This window comes from Ictidomys tridecemlineatus, chromosome 9 (assembly GCF_052094955.1).
Source record: "Ictidomys tridecemlineatus isolate mIctTri1 chromosome 9, mIctTri1.hap1, whole genome shotgun sequence".
NCBI classification, from domain to species: Eukaryota; Metazoa; Chordata; class Mammalia; order Rodentia; family Sciuridae; genus Ictidomys; species Ictidomys tridecemlineatus.
Window position 1 is genome coordinate 59,941,170 of NC_135485.1, and position 25,049 is coordinate 59,966,218.

Below are 25,049 nucleotides of genomic sequence, written 5' to 3' on the forward strand. Positions count from 1 at the left end.
CTGTGTCTTCAGTTTTATTCCAGTGTTTTTCATGTCTGTTTTGGTGCCATTACCATGCTGTTTTTGTTACTGTAGTACTGTAGTATAATTTGAAGTCCTGTATTGAGATGCTTTCAGCATTGCTCTTTTTGCTCAGGATTGCTTTGACTGGTCTGGGTCTCTTATTTTTCCAAATGAATTTTAGAACTTCTTTTTCTAGTTCTGTAAAGAATGTCATTAGTATTTTAATGGAGATTACATTGAATCTATATAATGCTTCTAGTAGTGTGGCCATTTTGACAATGTTTTTCTTCTTATCTAAGAACATGGGAGGTCTTTCCCTTTTCTAAGGTCTTCTTCAGTTTCTTCTTTTAGTGTTCTATAGTTTTCATTGCAGAGCTCCTTTATTAGTTTAATTCCCAAGTATGTTAATTTTTTGAGTTCATTTATGAATGGGATAGTTTTTCTGATTTCATTTTTCAGCAGATTCATTACTGGAGTATAGGAAACTGATTGATTTATGTATGTTGATCTTGTATCCTGCACTTTAAATTTATTTTTCTGTTCTAGAAGTCTTCTAGTGTAGTTTTTGGTATCTTCTAATTGTAGGATCATGTTGTCAGGAAACAGAGATAATTTGAACTCTTTTCTTTTTGTTTCTGTTCCTTTAATTTCCTTCTCTTATCTGATTGCTTTGGCTACAGTTTTAAAACTATGATGAATGGGAGTGGTGAGAGTGGGCATTCTTGTCTTGTTCCTGTTTTTAGAAGAAATGCTTTCAGTTTTTCTTTGTTCAGTGTGATGTTGGCCTTGGGATTGTCCTGTTTAGCCTGTACAGTGTTGAAGTAAGTTTCTTCTATTCCTGGTTTCTCTAGTGTTTTAAATATGAATGGTTGCTCTACTTTGTCAGTGCTTTCTCTGCATCTATTGAAGTTATCATGTGATTGTTGTTCTTAACTCTATTTATGTGGTGAATTGCATTTATTTATTTTTGTATGTTGGACCAGCCTTACATCCCTGAGGTGAAACCCACTTGATTGTGGTTCACTATCTTTTAATGTTTTTTTGCATGCCATTTGGCAATATTTTATTAAGAATTTTTGCATCTGTATTCATCAAAGATATTGGCCTGAGGTTTTCTTTCCTTGATGTGTCTTTGGTTTTAGTATCAGGGTGATACTGGCTTCATGGAATGAATTTGGTAATGTCTCCAAATAAATGGAGTCTTGCTTCCTATCTTGTTGCTTAACTTGGATGAGGGATAGAGGAAGAAATCAGTCACCTGGCTTAAAGCAGTTCCAGTGATTCAGTCCTTGGATATTGAACAATGACCCCAAAGGTGGTTGGGGTCATTGTTCTCACCCAGCAATAGGTTTCTCTGTGGTAGGCCTGGTTCTCAGTTTTGACTCCAAGACCTGGACTTCATTCCTTCAATTCCTTCAAGCAGAAAGCACCTGTCTCCAGTCTGGAGATGGATGACCCCAGCAACTCTTTCCTTCCTGCTTTTTCCAGCATATCTGATTTTTTGTTATACTAAAACCAGGCACTGCAGTCTCTCAGCTGGCTAACTTAGCTTTTGTGAAGGTGGTTTATGATGTGTGATTATGGGTGCAAATTGGTGTGTTTATGGGGAAAGGATTATTGGAGAGTCTCACTTAGCTGCCATTTTGCTCTATCTGTACTTACAATTTAATGTAATTGAATAAAAAATAATTATAAACCCACTTGAGTTTTATTGTCACCTGGAGGACTTTTTTTCCTTTCTTTTTTATTGTGGTGGGCATTGAACTCAGCATGCTAGGCAAGTGCTCTACACTGGGTCACACCCCTAGTCCAGGAAGCATTTTAAAGAGGGAATTAAACGAGATATTTGTCTGATGTTTGAATCAGCAGGCTATATTTTATATGAATTTTAAAATTTTATCAAAGTAATTTATTTATATGGTTTAAAAAATCAAATAGTTCTGTTAAACTATGGCTAATTCAGCAGCTTCCTTCCCCATCCCTCTCCTCAGATGCAGTGACTTTAAAATAAAGGAGATGTTTCTTCTCACAGTTTCTTTTATATTTGCACTATATTATGCAAGTGAGAACCAGTAGTTTTAGTGAAATTCTGAGAGTAAAAAAGAGAAAGAACTTAGAAAATCAAGAGTAGTATGTGATTCTGGGCAGGGGGGTTGTGGGGTGGGTTGTTCTTAAAAGAATGCTTGTTAAGCTGGGTGGGGTGGTGCACACCTGTAATTCCAGTGGTTCGGGAGGCTGAGACAGGAGGATCAAGACATGGAGGTGCTAAGCAACTCAGTGAGACCCTGTCTCTATTGAAATACAGAATTAGGCTGGGGATGTGGCTCAGTGGTTGAGTGCTCCTGAGTTCAATCCCTGGTATCCTCCCACTCTGCCCTGCAGAATGCTTGTTAGTGCTGTTTCTAATTTATGCTTTAGATATTGTTTTCAAGATGAGGATTTACTCCTAGGGTAGACTATGCTTAGTTCATGGCCTAAATAAGTGTTTTAATTATTTTGTTTGCCGTTTATGGATGACATGCAATAGTATATAATTACATTTCCTTTCTTGTACAGCTTGTTTTTCCTGGAGTTAATAATTACCTCATTTTTCACTTGTCTGGTTTCTTCAAATATATTAGTATTTTACCCCACATTCTTTAATAGAAGTACAAATCATTATGAAGTATGTTTAAATATTTCAATACTTGTGTCAGTTTTGCTTTTTTCTTCCCTTCAAAACCTGCTTTGGGGAGACTTCAGTTTATATATATATATTTATTCATCTAAAAAAATATTTATTTATTTTGGTGGGGGGGTGGGGTAGAAGGATTGAACCCAGGAGTGCTTAACCACTGGGTCACATCCTCAGTCTTTTCTACTTTAAGACAGGGTCTCACTAATTTGCTTAGAGCCTCACTAAGTTGCTGAGGCTGGCTTTGAACTCTTGATCCTCCTACCTCAGCCTCCTGAGCCACTGGGATTACAGATGTGCACCACCACACCTGGCCACCTACTTAATTTTAAACAGTATTTAGTTGTCATTCTGGGAATTCCCCTTGACTTTCTTTTCTTAAATTCTCTGCTACTTATGCCTCCCCTTTGTTTACTCTCTCTTTTGGAAGAGTATATTTTTTGGTAGCTTTCTGATAAAATGAATTTTAAAAAGGAAAAATTTTTGAAAAATAAAAGGAAACATTTTTGAAACCTAAAATATATAAAAATATCAATATTCTGCATTCATATTTGGTTGCCAATTTGTCTGCCTAAAAGATTGTAGCTTAGAAATAATATTAATGCAAAACTGGGATGACATTATTATTTCTCAATATTGCTATTGAGAGGTCTGATGCTATTGTGATTCCTTAATTTTTTTTATGTGACCTCTTTTCTCCAAAGACATTTTTAGTTAGAAACTTTCCTTTATCTTCAGCATATTGAGATTTCACAATTTATGTTCCTTCATTTGGGTATTTTTTGTAGCTCCCCTTTTCGTGGGACACTTTTTTCTCTCATTTTTTTCCGTTCTGTTTCTGGACTGTTAATTTTTAAAGATGTCTGTCTTTATAAATCATTCTTTTGATTTTCTTTTCATCCTCATTTTATTTCTTTTTAAACTTTTGTTGGAACCATTCCTTAATGTAGCTTTGAGTTCTTCTATAGAATTTTGTATTTTTGCCATTTTAATTTCTAAGAATCCTTTCTTGATCTTTCAATGTTCTTTTGTTAAAATATACCTTGCTCTTATTTGAGATGCAAATCTTTTGATTTCTGTAGATATAAATTTTAATTTTTTGGGGGGAGGGCATAGTGCTAGAGATTGAACACATAGCCTCCTGCATGCTAGGCAAATGCTTCTGCCATTGAGCCACATACCCAGTCCCCTAAATTTTAGTTCTTAAAAATATATATTTTTTTCTTCATGTCTCTAATCTCAGAAACTGAGAAGCTGAGCTCACAAGTTTGAGGCCAGCCTGGACAGCTGGTGATATAGCTCAGTGGTAGAGCACCCCTTGGGTTCAATCCCCAGTATCATAAAAAAAGTGAAAAAAATTTTCTCTTTTCCTTTAATTTTAATTTTTTTTCTGAAAATTTCCTATTCTTAACTATGCTTTCTTTTTTATACAAGAAGTTTTTTTTTTTTTTTTCAAATATTTCACTGGCTAAGTTAGTATACTACATGTAGTACAGATCAGAATGTACCATCTGAATGGGCAGTTTTATTTTAGGAGAAGGATCCAGAAGCCTGAACTGAGTATACTCTGTTCCTTTTTTCTGATTAATCAATTAGATAAGTTCCTTTTTCTCCCATGGGGGAGAAGTCATTTGGAGGAGCAGAGGATGAATATTCTTCTCTTCCTTTATAAAAGTCAGTTGTATGTTAAGAATGAAGGCACTTTTGTAAGGGAACCAATGTAATATAAATAGTTGGGTATATTGGTTTTGATTATGTTGGAATAAAACTATATAGGTAGTAGAAGAATGTGTTATATAACCAATATATCCTTTATAAGTTTTCAGGTATCCATTGTTTAAAATAATTTCTTATGAAGTGTAATCATTTTTTGTCTTTGCAAATTTATAGTTTGCTACTGCTTAATTTGCCAATTTTCTGATATCCAGACTTCTAGAAATCTGTATTGGCCTTTTAAAAACATTTCTATTGTTTTATGAATAATTTATAAATAAATTATGAAAATTTATGAATTTAAAAATTTCTATTTTTAGGAGTTCTAAGTTCCTATGAATTATACATCTGCTAGTTTTTGCTTAATAACAAAGTATCTCCAAACTCAATAGCATAAAATAGTCATTTATTATTGCTTATCTATCTGTGGGCCAGCTGTTTTGGATTGAATGTGGAGGGTGGTGCTGCTGATTTCAGCTGGTCTTGCTCACATGCCAGGTGGTAATCTGGGATAAGTTGAAGTAGCTTTGCTTCACATGTCTCTCATCCTCTTTCTGGCACTAGCAAGCTATTGATTCCCTCATAGAGATGGTAGAAACATAAGAGTGTATGCAGAAGCACATGAGTCCTCTTAAGGCCTACGCTTGGGACTAGGTATATTGCTACTTTTACTTTTTTCTCTTGGTAGAAGTAAATCACATGACTGAGCCTTAATCAAAGAGCAAGAAATGTTCTCTGCCTGTTTTACTGGGAGGAGCAACGAATTACAGGGCAAAGATTATTGAAAAAGGGAAGGTTGAAGATTCGAGTACAGTAATGCAATTTACTACTATTAAAAATGAATAATTTCATAAGAAAGGCATTAAAATTTAAATGGAGTAATAGGTTTTACTTGAGGTTTTTAAATTATAAGTGATAATAATTGCACTCAGACATAAAGGTTATTGGACAACTTTAAGAGGTTAGAAAAATCTTGATTTTCTTATTAAGTTCAGCAGAATGTAACATCTTTTGTTTAGGAGATAGTACTATTTGGAAAATCTGGATAGACTTGAGATCTACATGCATAGACCTTCAATGTGTAATCCTTGATTTCCAAATCTGATTTTTTTTAACTGTTTTTCATCTGTTACTTAATTTTCACAAAACTCTGATTTTGAGTAAAAAAAATTTCTACATTTGAAATTTAACTCATATACAGTTTTAGTTATTATTGGGGACTTGGTTTTTGTGATTAAGGATTTCTACTTGAAAGATCTCTGTTGAGAAGAAAGGGAATTAACATTTGTTTACAATTATCCTGAATATTATAACACTATAAGAGGTGGAATGAGTTCAAGGTTATGATTTCTTTAGCTGTGAAGTGATATTTCAAGTTTGTGTATGAATATCAAGAACACATTTTTCTTTTGGTTTAATTTTTAGTTAAAACAGACTTTCCCTAGTTTAACAATAGACATCTGCCAAGGAAACTGCTGAACAAGGGAGTAAAGGAAGTTGCTGCCCACTTAGGTGTCTCTCAATATTCTGAGATAACCCGAACAAATTATCCCAGAGTTTTCTGAAAAGTCAGGGATTCCACCCCCCCCCCAACCGGTTTGTCAGGCTGGAGATCTAACCCAGAGCTTTTATGCATGCTAGGCAAGAATGCTACCACCAATCTATATCCCCACTCCAGGGATTCATAAGTAAATTTTTTTTCTGCTTTAAAATTTCAAAAGAAAAGATAAAGACAAGAGATTGCTGTTTAGATAGTAATAACAAAAGCAACAAATATACTTATTGTTTTTACAGATTGTAGAGTATCCAGCATTCATCCTTATTAAGAAAAAGTTTCAAGTTAATATAATGCTTTATACGTTTTTAAATTCCCAAATTTGATTTTTATAGAATACTTCTTTATGAATCATATTTTTTCTATTCTTAAAATATAATGGTGGTTACTGTCAATTATCATAGTATATTATATAATAATTTTCTCAAGGCTCAATGGTATATGTATGGCTGTTTGATTTTAGTCATTTCCTTAGACATGTTATTTTTTTAACCTGCATTACAGATTTAGTGTCTTAGTTCATTTCTCCATTTCTTCTCTTTTGATTCCTCTACCCCATAATCAAATAAATCTTTTAAAAAGTCAGATCAGGAAGTTTTGGACTGTTAAGATAAAATACACAATCTGTCTATTCCTTGTCTGCCTTATCACTCTCCTCTTCCCACTCTCTCTGCTTCTTAGACCCTGTGAGCTTTGACTTTTTTTTTTTAAGTTATTCATAGTCTTCAAAGCTCTTTCCCAAATCTGAGGTGCTTTTATATACAATTTACTATTACTAGTGTAGCATTCTTCTTAATCTCTGCCTCATTAATTCCTAATAGTTGTTAGGTCTTGACATAAATATTATTTCTTAGAGGAGCCTGATACCCTCTTCTTCCCATTCTCCTTCACCAATTAAAATAGTTTTTTTATCTTAAATTTTCTTGTTTTTATTATATAAAAATGATTATATATTTGTATAATTATTTATTTCTACCTTTGAATTGTAAATTCCATAATGATAATATAAACCTTATTTTTTATTTACCACAGTTTACGCAGTAAGTAGCACAGTATTGAATAACTTCTGCTTCACATCAAATATGTCATCAATTATAAAGAAAACTGCAATTTCAGTGATGTTAAGATATTAAAAAATGGGCAATATTATTATTGGATATCATCTATCATAATATGTTCTGATCTTTGAGTTGTAAAATACAAAAAATGTAATTAAATCAATACAATATGATATAACAAGCATTCTTACATGAGAATTATGAAAAAGCCAATTTCTCATTACCTGAGATCATAAAGGCATTTAATTTTTTTGTTTGTGGTAGATTTCATTTATTAAAAAATATGAAAATGACTTTTTTGCTTAGCCGGGCAGGTAGTGAATCAGATGAATAAGAAACTGCAGACAGGTTTTACAGAACCAGAAGTGTTACAGATATTTTGTGATACCTGTGAAGCTGTTGCAAGGTTGCATCAGTGTAAGACTCCAATAATTCACCGGGATCTGAAGGTAAGAATTTTAAAATACTAAGAGTAATCTGTTCTAGACTTTGGAGTTAAAATGTTCTTGGACTGTCCTCAACTAAACTAGCCCTGCCCCCCTCACCTTTTCTTTTGCAGTGCTGGGGATGGAACCTAGGGCCTGCCTCATCTGTGCTAGGCAAGTGCTCTACTTCTGAGCTATATCCCCAGCCCTAAACAAGGTTTTATTACTAGTACTGATATTGGTCTCTCTGTCTCCTTACACTTTTCCTGAGGTCAAGTCAAGGACCCAGCAGTAGATTTGAAATTGAAATACACATGCTCCTATTCTGCATCTCCTATTCTCAGAGTAGCCTCCTTTAAAATGTTTCATTTGAACAAAAACATGAATGTCACTGACATACATTGAGTGTCCCTCCATATTGTTCTCTTTCAGTTCAGTATTCCTCTTATTTTCTATATTCTATATTAAGCCTCAGGGTGTTTTCAAGAGTAGACTATAAATACATCTCTTTTCCCATTTATTTTTAATTTACTATTGTTTTCTATGATTTACTGTGATTTGTGGTGATTGTCCTTGAGGTCACTTCATTTTACCTTCTCTTGGACTCTTGACCCCTTATATTTGGTACTCCCTTGTTAAATTGAAAAAATAATTCTCCAAGGGAAATGAACATTCCTGGAGATATCATTTAGATAGATGATCATTAGACATGTCATTTAGAACCATAAGTGTCATCTTTGATGACAGACACAAAGATTATGAATATCACTCAGGTTCCTGAGTTAGATATGTAGCTCAATTGTAGAATGATTGCCTAGCAGGTGAGAGGCCCTGGGTTCTATCCCTAGCACTGCAAAATACAAAAACTTCCTGAAGTGTTTCATGCTTATATATTCCTATGGTTACCCTTTCTCCTCATTCAAGTATGCTCACATCAGCTCATTGAGTTATGTGCTGAGTCACTTTGTTTATAATTGAAGTCTAAGGCTCTTACTATCTGTTCTGCCTTTTATTAGCAATTATACTTTATAAGATTTTGTGTAATTTGCTTATGAGTTATGCTTATTATTTATTGTCTATCTTCTGCTGGAATGTAACTTCTTGAAGTTAGAGCTTTTTGTTTTTTTCTTCTCAGTGGTGAAACTGTGCATTTAAAACAGTGTCTGATACATAGCAGAGTCTTATCAGCTGTTTAATGAGTGAATGAATCCTGATTCTGATTATACAGAATTTTATAAAAGATGGTTATAAAATGCTCTTAAGATAAAAGAGAATAGAAGATGTAACTTAGAATATAGGTTGTTAATCATGAAAGCATCATCCAAAAAATACTTATGGTAATAGAAGGTAATTCAAAGCAGAATTGAAATGTATTATTTCAGACTTCTGTCCCTTAATCTGGATAATTAGTATAGCTCAACTCAGTTCTTTTGAATATGTAAATTTAATATATCCTCTAGTAATTTGGTGTGGTTTTTTTTTTTTGGTGCTGTCATAACTCATTATCTTTTTGTGTACAAAACTTATAGTTTTAGTTGAGTCTTGATTTAAAATTCAGGAGACATTATTTTAGTTAATACATTTCTGATCTCCCAGTTAAGGTACAAAGTCAGGTTTGTGTTTTTCAATGTAATATTTTAAGTAAAAACAGTACTGCAAATTGAGCATTCCTGCTCAGAAAATCCAAAACTTGAAATGCTTCACAGTCTGAGATTTTTGGAGCGTTAACATGATGCCCCAAGTGGAAAATCATATACCTTACCACATTTGGTATACTGCAGTCAAAATTCAGGCTCATTGAAAATATTGTATAAAGTTATAGTCAGACTATATGTGTAAGATGAAACATAAATGAATTTTGTTCTTAGATCTGAGTCCCATCCCTAAGGTATCTTATTATACATATGCAAATATCCCCACCTCCACAATACAAAATCTGAGACTCTTCCACTCTTAGTCATTTTAGATAAGGGATACTCAACCTGTAGGAGTTAATTAGAGGTAGAACTTAAGTGTTTTTCATCTGCTTGTCTACAGATAGGCTGAATTTTTAAAAGAACAGAAGAAAAATTGAGGTACAGTTAAAGGCAGACTAAGGGTTTCTTGACCCCTACACAAACTATCCTGGGGTGGAGAAAGTAATTAATTGTTCTTAATAAAAGAAGTAATAGAAATAGTAAAGTATATTTTTGTTCTAGTTCATTTGTCCAGATAATTTGAAGTATCTTATGTCTCATGTCTCTATATATACGTGTGCGTGTGTGTGTGTGTGTGTGTGTGTGTGTGTGTGTGTGTAAATGAATGATACAGATCCTCCATTATGAAAGGATTGAAAAAAGATAATTTTGAATTTGAAAATACTAATTACTGATTTTCTTTTATTAAGGTAGAAAATATTTTGTTAAATGATGGTGGAAATTACGTACTTTGTGACTTTGGCAGTGCCACTAATAAATTTCTTAATCCTCAAAAGGATGGAGTTAATGTAGTAGAAGAAGAAATTAAAAAGTAAGTATTTATCCTCATTATATTTTGTCTCATGTCAATTTTGGTTAACTTGAGTCTGTGACCAGTTATGTTAATGCAAACTGTAGATCTTTCATTTATAGATTTCTTCAAAAATATTTTTTTAAATTAAAAAATAATTATTGGTATATTAAAATTATTATTTCTTCTTTAATTAGTTATATATGCAGCAGAATGCATTTCAATTCATTATGCACAAATGGAGCACAACTCTTCATTTCTCTAGTTGTACACTATGTAGAGTCACACCACATGTGTGCAGTCATACGTATTCTTAGGGTAATGATGTTCATCTCATTCTACCACCTTTCTTTCCCATGCCCCTTCCCCTTCCCTACCTCCTCTTTGCCCAATCAAAGTTCCTCCATTTTCCCCCAAGCTGCCCGCCCCCTACCCCTTCCTGCTTATGGGTCAGCATGTCCACTTATCAGAGAGAACATTTGGCCTTTGGTTTTTTGGGATTGGCTTACTTTGCTTAGCATGATATTCTCGAATTCCATTTATTTACCTGCAAATGCCATAATTTTATTTTCTTTTAATGCTGAGTAATAGTCCATTGTGTATACGTACCACAGTTGCTTTATCCATTCGTCTGTTGAAGGGTACCTAGGTTGGTCCCACAGGTTAGCTATTGTGAATTGAGCTGCTGTGAACATTGATATGGCTGCATCACTATAGTATACTGATTTTAAGCCCTTTGGGGATAGACTGAGGAGTGGGATAGCTGGGTCAAATGGTGGTTCCATTCCACATTTTCTAAGGAATTCCATATTGCTTTCCAGAGTGGTTGCACCAGTTTGCAGTGCCCCCTGCAATGTATGAGTGTACCTTTTTTTCCCACATCTTCGCCAATACTCATTATTGTTTATATTCTTGATAATTACCATTCTGACTGGAGTGAGATGAAATCTCAGTGTAGTTTACCGCCTGTTGGATATTTTATTTCTTGCTTTTACATTTTGAGGTATAGTTTAGGTTTACCTGAATTTTGCTGACTGATTCAAATTTTGTGATGAATGGAAAGCTCATTTGATGTTCTCATGTTTTGGGCTTAGTTGAGGATATATTAGGTCTTCAATTCATTCAGTTAACTATTCATTTATTCAGGGCCAACACTGTTCTTGGTGCTGGGGTGTAGTAATGAACAACAAATCTGCTGTTATGCAGTTAATATTCTGGTTTCATAGGTCATTCCTCTGTGGTACTATCATTCAGACTGTCTGACCAATCAGGGTAATATGGAAAAACTAATATGGTAGAGTTTAAAATACTTCTAAAATAAAATATATAAATGCTCAAAATGAATCTTGTTATGATATAGGAAGTCCATATTTTGATAATTCTGCCATGAGATTTGAAATATATATATACACACACACACACACACACACACACACACACATACACACACATATACATATACACATACATATACACACGCACACACACACATATATATATAGTACTGGGGATTGAACTCACGGGCATTAAGGGCACTGAACCACGGAGCCATATCCCCCAGCCCTATTTTGTATTTTATTTAGAGACAGCTCACTGAGTTGCTTAGCGCCTCGCTTTTGCTGAGGCTAGCTTTGAACTCTAGATCCTCCTGCTTCAGCCTCCTTAGCCCTGGGATTACAGGGTCCGCCTTTCATTATTTCCCTAATGTTAATCCTAGGCTTGAATGATATTTCATTAAAGTAATCTGTTCACAGTGGATTTGGGGTTTTTATATTTGTAAACGTGGCAGTTAGTATTAGAAGTATACATAATGTGTGTATTTAGAATTATGACAACTAGATTACTTTTAAAACAAGTTTTATAAAACACTTGAACATTTACTACATATGTAAGGAATTATATTAGCATTCATATAAACAACTCCTTAAATATATAAAGTAAGTTTTTAAGAGGATAGAAGTTTTACTTTTAATATACCAGATATGGGTACTATTATAGTTAAATTGTATTATTTCACATAAATTCAAGAGAAATTATTTCTAGTTCCACCATCATTAAGATTTTTATAATAAAATAAATTAGGCTTTTTGGAGATTTGTACTTGTTGAATGAAAAGTCTTTAGATGCTTTACTGTTTAATCTTTAATGGGTTTTTAATAAACTTAATAAATAGTATCATTTCTATATAATGTTACTGAACTTAAAGGTTTTTTGTAGTATCTTATAGAGAAACAATGTATCATTATTATTTTTAATATCTCCATTTCATTTTATTTGTTTACTGCCAGGTATACGACTCTGTCATACAGAGCCCCTGAAATGATCAACCTTTATGGAGGGAAACCCATCACTACCAAGGCTGATATCTGGGTAAGGTGAAGAAAGACTGAAATTTGGTCTAACCATATATAAAATTTGATTTTAATTGACTATTTTCCTGTTGCCTCCAAAAAGGCATTCCCTAAGAGCAGACAAAACTTGTATATAAGAGGGTTTCTTACTCAGGAGAAGAAAAATACTAGAACTCTTTGATCTTCTGAATCCTCAGATGGAAAACTTATATATAAAAAAACAAAGAACTTACATATAACGTATCTGTTTACCATAGTAAACAGATTGTTTACTTTTTTTTTGATTGAGTGGAAATTTTAGTTGGTCACATTACAGAAAAGCTGAAAATAACTCTTAAAGTAATGACAAAATATTTTTTCAGGTTACTTTAGGATCCTTTTAATGGAAGCTGATATGAGAAACTTTTTTTCTCCAATTCTAAACATCCCCTTTTACTGTATTGAAATTATTATTGGCATAGGTGTCTAGATTACATTCATTATTGAGAAAGATTTTGTTTTTCATAGTTGAACTTTATATTAGAATCGAAACATCTCTTTAGAATTTAAATGCTATTTTAAATGTTCATTCACTTAAACTTAATGATTATTTAGTCATATTTACTTCTAAGGAGCCTATTGGGAATAGAGGAATATAATTCTTTGAAGTAGTTCTAGGAGTTATGAAAAAGGTCAGATTTAATTTGTTTTTAAAACATGTTCATAAAGTAGTCAATTGTAATGTGCGAAATCAAATTATTCTGAATTTTTCTTCCTTGTTCTCTCCCTATTGGGATTCGAGTAGCAAGCAAAATCTTAAGGGTTAGGTATTATTAGAAGGTAATAAAAAATCATTGATATCTTTTAATTTGTTTATGTAACATATACATTCTCACTAAACAGTTAACTCTTGTGATTGTTGAATTTTAAGATATATATCTTAAAATTCAAGTAAAATTGCAAGTAAGTTCTGTTTAGTTAATGTAACAGTATACTGGCATATATAATTCAAATTTGATTTGCTTTCCCTAGGATTAACATTTGGCTCATTGGATGGCTTATATTAAAATTGAGGTTTATGTATAAGGTAGAAAGTAAATTAAATTGAATCTTAATTTATATAATGAAAATATTATAAGAAGTGATTGGTATACTCATTTTTTTGGCATACTTTTGTGACTGTTCAATTTCACGTTATCTGAAAAAAGTATTTTGACAGCAGTTAAACAATAGGCATCCTAACTCCTATATTGAAACCATTCTTGGTTAATAAAACAAAAATATTGTTCTCCTAGCACACAATTATTATCCAGTATTTTGACACGAAGGAGGAATCCTTGTTTTGTGGTTACTTATTTTTTTTTGTTAAGACTTAATGCACATTTTTAATACACATTTTAAATTTTAATACACATTTTTAATACACTTTTTTGTTAAGACTTAATACATATACAAATAAAAACAAAAATGAAAAATAATAAGAAAATAGTATCTATGGTCATATGATTGAAAAATTTAGAATTTTAATTTCCATGATGAGATGACTTTCTTTATAGTTACCTTACTTAGCTCAGGTTGAACTGAAATATGCTACATTTTAGGTGTAAAAATATTTAATTAGGTATGAAATAGTATTTAGGTGTGAAAAAATATTCAATTTATATTGGTTAAGAATTATATTTTTTATACTACTTCAGGATAGTGCTGACTCAGATAATTATAATGTCAGGTTAAAGTATTATTAGCATGTCGTATTTTGCAAAAAAAAATTTCCTTGGAAGTTTTCATTGTAGGTTATTTTTATTTTGAAATCTTGAATGCTGATTTTATTAGGTGTTAGAAATTCAGTTAGAGATCCTTTATGTACCTATTAATGTAGAAACTGAAGATGGTGGTCTGCCTTCAAAATTAGGTTTCTTGTTCCTTCCCTTTTCTTTTATAATTCTCATTGTATTAAATGGAAAGAAATGGAAATATCTTTGGTGTCAAACAGTTAGAATACCTCATTGTGTTCATGCTTTACAAAGCAAGTGTTCAGGTTCACATTTGTAAATTATACTAGCATTGCCAAGGTATCTGGTATTCTCAGCAATGTGTGTTCTAATATACATGAGAATTGCTAAAGATTTTATTGACATGATAAAACTCTGAAGTATAGATATCCTTTGCCTTGACCATCATCTGGACAGTGGAAAGAAGATATAATTTAATGCAGATTCTACCCTTTAATACTATTTTCTTTTTTAGTGCTATTAAGGAAGTCTTATTTTTGGTTTTCTATGTACTTTTTAAACTGTCTACCTTATGGATAAATAAAAAACCAAAGTAAATCTTTTTTAAGTACATTGAACTAATTATTTCTATTTAGAAATCTTTACACTTTTGTTAGTCATACAATAATTCAGTAATGTTTTGAACCAATATGTTGAAATTTCTTTTTTTCCACATTTTTTTATTGGTGCATTATAGTTGTACATAATGATGGGATTTGTTGTTATATATTCATACATGCACACAGTATAACAATGAAATTTGGCTAATATCACTCATCAACACTTTCCCCTCCCTTCCCACCTGTCATCCTTTAGTCCCTTTTCTTTACTGATTTCCCGTTGATTTTCACGAGATCCATCTCTACCTTTCTTTTCCTTTTTCCTCTTTAGCTTCCACATATGAGAGAAGACACATGAACCTTCATGTTTTGAGTTTGACTTATTTCACTTAACATAATGGTCTCTAGTTCCATTTATTTTCCTGCAAATGAAATGACATAATTTTATTTTTTATTCTGACTAAACAAAACTCCATTGTATATGTATACCACATATTCTTTATTCATTCTTCCATTAATGGACACCTAGACTGGTTCCATAGTTTGGCTATTGTGAATTAATACTGTTGCTGTAAACATGGATATGCATGTATCACTGTGGTATGATGACTTTAATTCTTTAGGATAAATACCTAGAAGTAGTATAGTTGGGTCATATGGTGGTTCCATGCCTAGTCTTTTGAGGAACTGCCAAATTGATTTCCATAGTGGTTGTTAGTACAATCCCACCAACAGAGTAAAAGTATTTATTTTTTCTCTACATCCTTTCTAGTCTTTATTATTATTTGTATAATTCTTTTTTAATATGAACACAATATCTTTATTTTATCTATCTATTTATTTATTTATTTAATGTGGTGCTAAGGATTGAACCCAGTACCTTACAAGTATGAGGCAGCGCTCTACCTCTGAGCTATAACCCCAGCTCCATATTATATAATTCTTGATAACTGCCATTCTGACTGGTGTGAGATAAATCTCAGTATAGTTTTGATTTGGTTTTTCTTAATTGCTACTGATATTGAACATTTTTTCATGTAATTGCCATTAGTATTTATTCTTTTGGGAAGAAAAAGAAATTCATTTGTCTTAATTGGATTATTTAATAGTTTTTAGTGTTAAACTTTTTTGAGTTTTTTATATATTCTAGATATTAGTACTCTGTCAGAAGAATAGTTAGCAAAAATTTTCTCCCATTCTATAGGTTCTCTCTTCACATTCCTAATTGTTTTCTTTGCTGTGCAGAAGGTGTTTAACTTGATGTCATCCATTTATTAACTCTTGATACTATTTCCTGATCTTTAGGGGTCTCTTTTTTCCTTCTCTTTCTTAATTGTTCTGGCTAGAATTTTTAGCAGTATATTAAATAGAAGTGATGAGAGTAGACATCTTTGTATTGTCACAGATTTTAAAGTAAATACTTTCAGTTTTTTTCCCATTTACTATTAGGTTGACTTTGGGCATTTATGATGGGCATTTATATAAGCTTTTTGATGTTGAGGTATATTTCTTCAATCCCTAGTTTCTTCAGTGTGTTTGTCATGAATGGGTGCTAAATTTTATTAAAGGCCTTTGCATTAAACTTATTATATTTATTGATTAGCGTAGATTAAACCATCCTTACATCTTTGGAATAAAACCAACTTGATCATGGTGTACAATCTTAATATGTTGTTGAACATGATTTACTAATATTAAGTATTTTTGTATCTAAGTACAAAATCAGGGATATGTTCTGTAGTTTTCTGTCCTTGATGTGTCCTTATCTGGTTTTGATATGAGTAAGATACTGGCTTCATAGAATGAATGTGGAAGTGTTCCATCCCTTTCTATTTCATGGAATAATTTGAGGAGTATTGACATTAGTTCTTCTTTAAAGGTTTTGTAGAATTCTGCTGAGAATCTGTCTGGTCCTGGACTTTGATTTGTTGGAAGGGTTTTTATTACTGCTCTGTCTCATTATGAGTTATTGGTCTGTTTAGGTTTTCTATGTCCTCTTGATTTAGTTTTGGCAGATTGTATTCATCTAGAAAAATATCCATTTCTTCTAGGTTTTCAATGATCTTCTGGATTTCTGTGAGGTCTGTGGTGTTTTCCTTTTTTATTTCTAATTTTATTAATTTTGGTTTTTTTCTCTTATGTTTTGGTTAGTTTGGCTAAGGGCTTATCAATCTTATTTTCAAAGAACCAATTCTTTGTTTCATTGATGCTTTGTCTTGTTTTTTTATTCTCAGGTTGATTGATTTGCCTTTGATTTAATTATTTCTTTTTACTAGTTTTGGAATTGGTTCTTCTCTTTTAAGGGACTTTGAGATATATCAGTAGGATATCAGTAGGTTCACATTTTCTTAAGTAGGTACTCATAGCTATAAACTTTCCTCTTGGAATTGCCTTCATAGTGTCATATGTTTTATCACTATTCTTATTTGAGTCTAAAGAGTTTTTTAATTTTTAGTTTTGTTGTGTTGATTTCTAATTTATTCCATTGTGATCTGTTAAGATGCAAGGAATTATATTAATTTTTTTTGTATTTGGTAAGAATTGCTTTGTGGCCTAAAATATGTTGAACCAATATATTGAAATTTCTAGAGCTTTTAACCTTTTTTCATTAGAATACTGTTGGTATAGTGAAAATGTTTTATAAATTAATATTGTTAAACTCAAAAGGTGTTTCTATATAATGCCATCTTCATAGCAGTTATAATAATTTGTATACTTGTTGCTTAGTTTGTGCTTTTTTAGGTAAATATGTGGGGGGGAATCCAACAAAGGGAATCTTATTTGCTACTTTATAGATATAAGGCCAGATATATACAATTAGCTTAGAATTGGAAATGCCCCTTTCATTCTTAAGGCTTGGAGGTGACACTTTTTATGATGGTTATGATTTTTGGAGCCAGAAATCTTTTTTCTTTTTAAAATATTTCTCGGGTTTGAGAGGAGATGCTGTTCTAGACACAATTTGTGTTTTAATTTTGCCTTTATTGTCAGTAAATAGATTCGTTGGTCTGGTGATATTTGTGAACTCTTGCAAGCTATGCAGACATAATCATTTGTTTTTAATATTGCAAATATAATTGGTATAAGATTCAATAAACTACACAGAAATAGAGATCTAATTTCTATAGTATGAAATAATGACATAGGTACCTAGTAAATAATCAATAAAATTAATTGATGACTGTTAAGTTTGCAGTGGCTAACATGTATTTGGAATCCTAAGATTTAAAATTCTGTTTTATAGTGAATTTTAAAAAAAGTTTCTGTTAGAGCTTTGTGCTTACTTTCTTGGTTATAGCTGTAGTTATATATATATTTTTCCTTGTGGAAGAAACAGTAGATTTAATATTAAAAATGTCTGTTTTTTTCCAAAAAAGGAATCGGCCATGTCAAATTTTAGTTATATCATTCATGATCTAGAGCAGTTTAACCCATTTGTCACAGGTGTAAAAGAAAAACATGGAGATGATTAAGTTAAATGTCTTTTAAAAAGTCAAATGCATTAACTTGTTTAAGCAATAATTTGTGGAAAGATTGATTCAATATGGAAGCATTAGAGTTCTTATTTTTTAAATAACATTCAATATTTGGTTTTGAGCTGTTTTAATATTTTGTGGTTGATAATTGAGCTGTGATAATGTTCATGCTTCTTTTTTTTGCAGGCCCTTGGATGTTTACTATATAAACTTTGTTTCTTCACTCTTCCTTTTGGTGATAGTCAGGTTGCTATCTGTGATGGCAGCTTTACCATCCCAGATAATTCTCGCTACTCCCACAACATACATTGCTTAATAAGTAAGTACTTGGAAAAATAAGTGAAAAAATTTTTATTTTTTTTAGTATCCTGTTATTTACATACTTTTGCTTAAACCTTGCCTTTTAATTTCATGTGTTTTAATTTTGTGAAACTGTAGTAAAGAAAAAGTACCTAAAATTTGTTATTATGACTTTTATAGGAATGAAAGCAGTGTAACTATTGATTAATATGAGGATATATTTTTAAGCCCATAGGTAAGGTTTTAGTAGCATACAGCAGAAATTATATGATTAAGGCAACTGGAATTTTGGGGAGCACTTACATTTGTTTAGTTTCTATACTTTTGAAATCAGTTATCCAGAGCTATTGATTCTTTAATTGAAAACATTACTAATTTTAGATTGTAGTTTATTTTGCCACCTTTTATAAATACCTATACTTTATTAATGTATAGGTAAATACAAAGCAACCAAGGAATATCAGAAAGGTGCAGGTCTTCCATTCCAAAAGAATACTTCAGTTTTTTTTCTAGCTGCTTTTAAGATTTTTTTCCTTCCCTTTAGATAGATATTGTTTTTTAACATTTAATATATGTACATGGTAAAAATTTGGGAAAAGATACTGTAAGGGGGGGGAACCATCAATAAAATATTGAAATATATTAGGAACCAGCAAAATTTAAACAGCACCTGTTCTCACTGATTTAAAGTGTTTTAGCATTTCTGCATTTTAAATACCCCTATTGTAGCCTCAGTGGCAGAGAAAAAAAGGTCAATTTAAACATATTTGATGTTTGCGTGATACAGATAGAGTTCAATTCAGTGAAAAAAAAATATGTGGGAATAGAAAAATTTGTTAGCCATTTTTAGACAAAAAATAAAGCTGTATCTATACCTAATTTTTAAAACTAAAATTTTATGCCAGTCAAAGACTTATGTATAAAAAAATAAAACAAATATTCTTATAAAAATAGGTAGATTAGAATTTGTAACTAGTATACCAGGTAATCAATCCCTTAGGAACTATAAAACACTAATCCACATTATCAGACTCATGAACACCAGTATAGAGTTAAATGATAAACTGCAAATTATATTTGTTACTAATGATAAATGATTGACAGATGTTATTATAATTCAAGAAGAAAAGAGTAGCCTGATGTGGTGGCATACCTGTGATCCCAAGTACTTGGGAAACCAAGACAGGAGGATTGGGTGTTAAAGCACAGTCTTTAACAATTTAGTAAGACCCTGTGTTAAAACAAAAAATAAAAGAGAGGGGGTATATAGTTCAGTGACAAAGTACCCTGGGTTCAGTCCTCAGTACCAAGGAGTTAAAAAAAAAAAAAAAGTTTAGAAGAAAAAGGAACATAAGAAAAACTCTAATTTTGCAAATGTATTTAAAACACAGTCGTTCATTTCTGTAATGTGATCATTTTTATATGTGTTGAAAATTGGAGAATTATGTCAGTTTAATACAAAAATTACTTTGTGTTACATGAAATGTTTTTTCTAGGCAAAGGGAACCTGAATAATGGAGTGAGAAAGGAAGTTTAACTTTCAGAGGAAAGGAAATAGCTAAAGCTTGGTGGCTGCATTGCTGGCATGAATATTTTTGCTCTGTTTGGAGAACATTAAATATGAGTGCTTATACTTGGGTTTTTTCCCCCAGAGAATTCTATCTTTGTTTTATGTGACTCTCTACATCTGAATGACCACCTACTTAATAGCCTCAAGGCTTTACTTTCATGTTCACTGGTTGAGCACCTGTCAGCATTGTTTTGTTGTGCTTTATATGCTTGAGGCAGCCTCCAACCAAGTTGAGTACTTGTCTGTGCATTACAAATTACCTTCATGGGTACCATTTAATAGTTTTTGTCAGCCCTTTAGTGTCAGAGTTAAATAGTTTTTAAATAGCCCACCCCAATTGTTTTTCCCATGAGTCCTGTTTTTTGGCATGCCACTTTGCAAAACGTGAATGTCTTTTATAAAACATTCCTTTAGAGTAAAATATACCTTTAGAATAAAACATTGGATCCTTAACCTTCCCTATCTCATCTAGTTACTTTTTTACTTTTTTTCCAAAGTTTAAAGCATCAAAAGCATTTGAGAAATTTAATTATTGCATGCCCTGACTATTTACTTTTTTGTAAATAGTTTTAGCCATTATGTTTTAGTAATAGTTGAATTTAAGATGTTTAGTGAGAATCTCTGAATGTTCCCATAGAATAAAATTGTACGAGACTGGCAGTTTATACACTGATACATAATTTATTACTAAAATCTTATTATAGCATATTTGCCCCCTCCCCATATATATGTGTGTGGGTATGTGCTTATGTAATGGGAAGGTGAACAAGATAAATATTATTGATAATTTTAGGCTGTAATTGGAATTTAGTTAATTGATACTTTGTATCAGATACTTCATTATCAGTAAGTATGCAGATTTTAGTTTTTATCATTTCTAGTACAAATTTGTGCCCAAAGTGAAAAGGGTTGAATAAAATAAAAGCATCCAAGTCAATCTGGAATAATAATATCCCAATATATTACCTCCTGTTAATGGGATTTTATGGATTTTATTTTAAAAATATTTTCTTGAGTAATAAAAGCTTTGTAGAGATTTTTAAAACCTCTATATAGTTATCTACAGTATAGTCTTTTTAAGAAAATACTTGAGCTCTTTGCAATTCTGTTTTTTTAACTTCTTTCTCATGTAGCTTTGCCTATCTCCCACCATCCTATTTAGTAATCTTTGTATTTATAATATGCCATTAGCTATGCATTCAGAAAACCAAGAATATTGCATAGCTGTGCCCATAGTTTCTGCAAGTAAAACTGTTAATTGTCTAATGTCTAGTCATGTAATATAATTGTTCTCACATATTAAGAGAAAGCATAAGAAGACATATAACCTTTTAGTATTAGTGATAGATCTAATGATGTTTACATCCATTTTTATATGACTCAACATTTTTCAGAATGAAATAGCCATGACAAATCTTAGTTAAAACTTATGGTTTGTGGTTACATAGGCTTCTTCTTCTTCTTCTTTTTTTTTTTAAGATATATTTTTTTAGTTGTTGCTGGATCTTTATTTTATTCATTTATTTAAATGCAGTGTTGAGAATTGAACCCAGTGCCTCACACATGTGAGGAAAACACTCTATTGCAGAGCCACAACTCCACCCATGTAGGCTTTTGAATATACTTTTGATATAATCTAGGCAGTAATCTGGCTAAAGGCGTTATTCTTGTTACCTGTTGTCCATAAAGCTTAATTTAACTTAATTTCCTAGCAGACTTTTTTTTCTTAAAAGTAGCAGAGTCAATCAATTATTTATAGTGTTTTTTTCCTTAGGTTATGTTGACTTTCCCAATAGATAAATAATGGGATTGCCATGAGGGGTGAGAAGTACTTTCCATTTCTGGATCCAAGAATTGAAAAGAACTTAGAGAACATTTAGAGGAGAATGAAAAGCACAACTCAGAGGATTACTGACTAGTTTTGAAGGGTAAACAGAAGGCTGGCTGCCTTATATTTCTTTTAGCTCCTCTGTTGTAAGATGGTTAAAGAATACATTGTGAAGATTAAGAGGAAGGCTTGTAGAACCAAATAGCCTCAATTTGCATCTCCTCTGTCACTTATTTGGTATGAAATATTGGACATCTCCATTTATCTCAGTCTCCTTTTTCTAAAACGAGTGTGTTAAAAATATGTATGTCTTAGAATTATTGTGAAAACTAAATGAATTATGAAAAGTGCTTCTTAGTATATGTAAGTAATTAGTAAAAATATAGCCTTTAATAAAACCATCATCAGTGAATATTGTGGGTTAATGGTGAATTTATCAAAGGTTTAGTATAAATTGTCATGATTCCAGAATATACTGTTAAAATATAACTATTAAAATTATTTTTCTCACCTTCATTTTGTGCAGTGATGTAGTGATTTATAATGAACATCAGGGAGAAATTTTGTCTTGCTTTTGGGTCTGCTCACTTACTGCTTTATAGTTTCTTTTTTCTCTTTTCTATTGGCCATTATAATTATAAATATTGTGGGATTTGTTGTTACATATTTGTACATGCACATAACATAATTTGGTCAATTTATTTCCCCCATTTGCTTTATGATTTTTTATTTTAGCTTTTAGCAGTACATCTTTTGGGGTTGTATTTGTTTTAGTACCTATTTTGTGGGATACCAGGATTTTGCTAGTTTTCACATGCTTAAATTTATTATGGGAATTTAAAATATATAAACAAGTATTGATAGGACAGTACAATAAGTCTTTATTTTACCTGTCATTCAGCTTCAGTGATTTATCAAATCATGGCCAATCTTGTTTCATATACACCCTCATCCATTTTCCTATATTATTTAAAAACAAAAAGACATTTTAATGTACTTGAAACATAAAGATAAGGTTTTCATGGAGGTTTTCAGTCATTGGCACTAGGATTACTACTTGGGGAGTTGTAGAGGAAGGGTTTTGATCAATAACATCTAAGGGACAGCTACCAATACTATCCCAAATATACTATCTTGGAATTATTTGTAGTACCACTTAGTGTCTTGTTTATGATCAGATGTATTTATTATCAGCTGTTAAACATAGTCTCATTTCAGTAGTATATAAAATAAGTTATGTAGGTCACATATACATAACATAAGTTTCTATAATAATCTCCATAGGTTAACAGATAAATATAGTAAGTTAATGCTGAAAATACTTATAGTTGCAAAATAGTTATATTTTTATAGTTGCAGAGTATATGTTTTTCAGAAAAATTTAAAAACAATAGACTGCATGTTTTTCTTTTCAGGTAAATTATAGTCAGTATAATAAGAAACTGTGGGTTAGGGAAAAGTGCCCTTATGGAAGGAAAAAATTAAAAAACTTAGCAGGAAAGTGCTTTTGAGACTTATAACCAAAGTATTTTTCCTTTAAATTTGTTGAGCTGTTGGACTAGAGATGCTAGTTTATCTTAGATCAGAACTAGGCATGGATCCATTGCTTCATGTAACTTGAATCGTAACTACTTCATCTTTGGCTTGGATCCTTGATTAAAACATAGCTTGGCTGCTGCTACAGCAGCAGCAGTTCCTTTAGCTGCTGTTTTTGTTGGAATGCACAGGGATGTTGTACTTTTCTATGCAATATTAGTATAAACATAATTCATTTGCTGCAGATAAGTGTTTTTTAATAGGATATGTATGATAATATCAGTGGGAAATATTGTGGTGGTTTAATCATATATTATGGTCAATGCTAAGACTGTTTTGTGTTGTATTAGTAGTGTTTATGTCAATAGAAAGACTCACAATATTAAGATGAACAGAGAACTATTTCATATCTATGTAGCCAAGTTTTAAAAAAGTCGATTTTATATTGGTAATAGAGTCAGTGGTAATTGGTCTTGTAATGATTTACACGATCATTTTAAGTTGAGTAAACAAGGTATTTTCTACATTCTCTGCTATTTTTGTTTTATTTTTAAATGTAATCCAGTTTTGTTTTTAGATAAACTGAGCATATATGCTCGTTAATGCATTCCTTCTTTGTAAATATGTTTCTTGTAAATGATATAGTTTAATTGCCATCAAATCGGAGTTCAAAAAACACTAGACTCGAGGTTTAATTATTATGAGAGAAAACAGTTTTGGACAAACTATTTGAAAATTGAAGCTCTCACTCTTGATAGATATTCCCCATTGTTTCGCTGGATTAGAGCTTATATCTCTGCATTTTTAGATTATGTCATTCGGTGATCTAGTGGTACATTTTATATTTCTCTTGAAAGAGTTCAAGAAATTATATTTAAATACTAAGTGATGGCTTATTTTTTTTTTTAAATGGCTAGCACTGCTCAACTTAAAAATATTTAGAGATAAAAATGTAGCTATTTTACCTGGGTGTTGCAGGAATGATTATTAGTGTTTTCATACTTTTATTATTTTTGGTACTGGGAAGTGAACTTCAAGGGGTTTTTAACTACTGAGCCAAATCCCAGCCCTATTTATTTTTTTAAATTTTGAAACAGGGTCTCACTAAGTTGCTTAGGGCCTTGCTAAGTTGCTGAGGCTGGCTTTGAACTTGTGATCCTTCTGCCTCAGCCTCCCAAGCCACTGAAATTAAAATTGTGTGCCACATACGAAGCTCATAATTTTGAATTTAGAATCAAATCAGAGATAGGCACAGGATTTCATCAGCTAAAACTGTCAACTTTAGTACAGGTTGAATATCCCTTTTTTGAAAATCCAAAATCTGAAAGATTTGGCTTGGTGTCACTGTGGTAAATTCCATACCAACTCCTGTCTCCAATTGCAGTCAAAATGCAGGTTTTGTAAAAGTATAAAATTTTCTTAAGGAGACACACACACACGCACGCACGCACGCACGCACACACACGCACACACGCACGCACACACACGCACACACACGCGCACACACACACATATTCTTTACGAAACACAGGAGAATTTTTGTGTTTAGACTTGGGTCCCATTCCTGAGATGGTTCCTGGTATGTGTGTAAATATTCTAAAATACAAAAACTGAAAAATCAGAAACACTGCTTCCAAGCATTTCAGATAATGAGTTTCATTATCTGAATTGATTAAAGTAGATTGCAGGGAAAAAAATCTGTATCTAAAGCCAGATGGGCTTGTTCTGCACCCAACCCCTAGATTTATCTGCTCTCAGTCAT

General features: G+C 31.9%; 2 protein-coding genes across 4 annotated transcripts in view; one reads left to right on the top strand and one right to left on the bottom strand.

The window, feature by feature from the left end:
- Bmp2k (BMP2 inducible kinase) overlaps nucleotides 1-25,049 on the top strand; it is a 134,567-nt gene that overhangs the window by 44,772 nt on the left and 64,746 nt on the right. For both annotated transcript variants that reach the window (XM_013363745.4, XM_040292252.2), the window contains exons 4-7: nucleotides 7,310-7,452; nucleotides 9,815-9,936; nucleotides 12,204-12,285; nucleotides 18,240-18,372. In XM_013363745.4, coding sequence (XP_013219199.2) covers nucleotides 7,310-7,452; nucleotides 9,815-9,936; nucleotides 12,204-12,285; nucleotides 18,240-18,372 — 480 coding nt within the window. The remainder of the gene's footprint in view (nucleotides 1-7,309; nucleotides 7,453-9,814; nucleotides 9,937-12,203; nucleotides 12,286-18,239; nucleotides 18,373-25,049) is intronic.
- Paqr3 (progestin and adipoQ receptor family member 3) overlaps nucleotides 14,697-25,049 on the bottom strand; it is a 99,632-nt gene continuing 89,279 nt past the window's right edge. The window contains exons 7-8 of one of the 2 annotated variants that reach the window (XR_013425839.1): nucleotides 22,642-22,711; nucleotides 14,697-14,999 (exon numbers count right to left, since the gene is read on the bottom strand). The gene's annotated coding sequence lies outside the window, so the exon portion shown is untranslated. The remainder of the gene's footprint in view (nucleotides 15,000-22,641; nucleotides 22,712-25,049) is intronic. The other variant, XM_078021450.1, reaches the window with a different exon arrangement.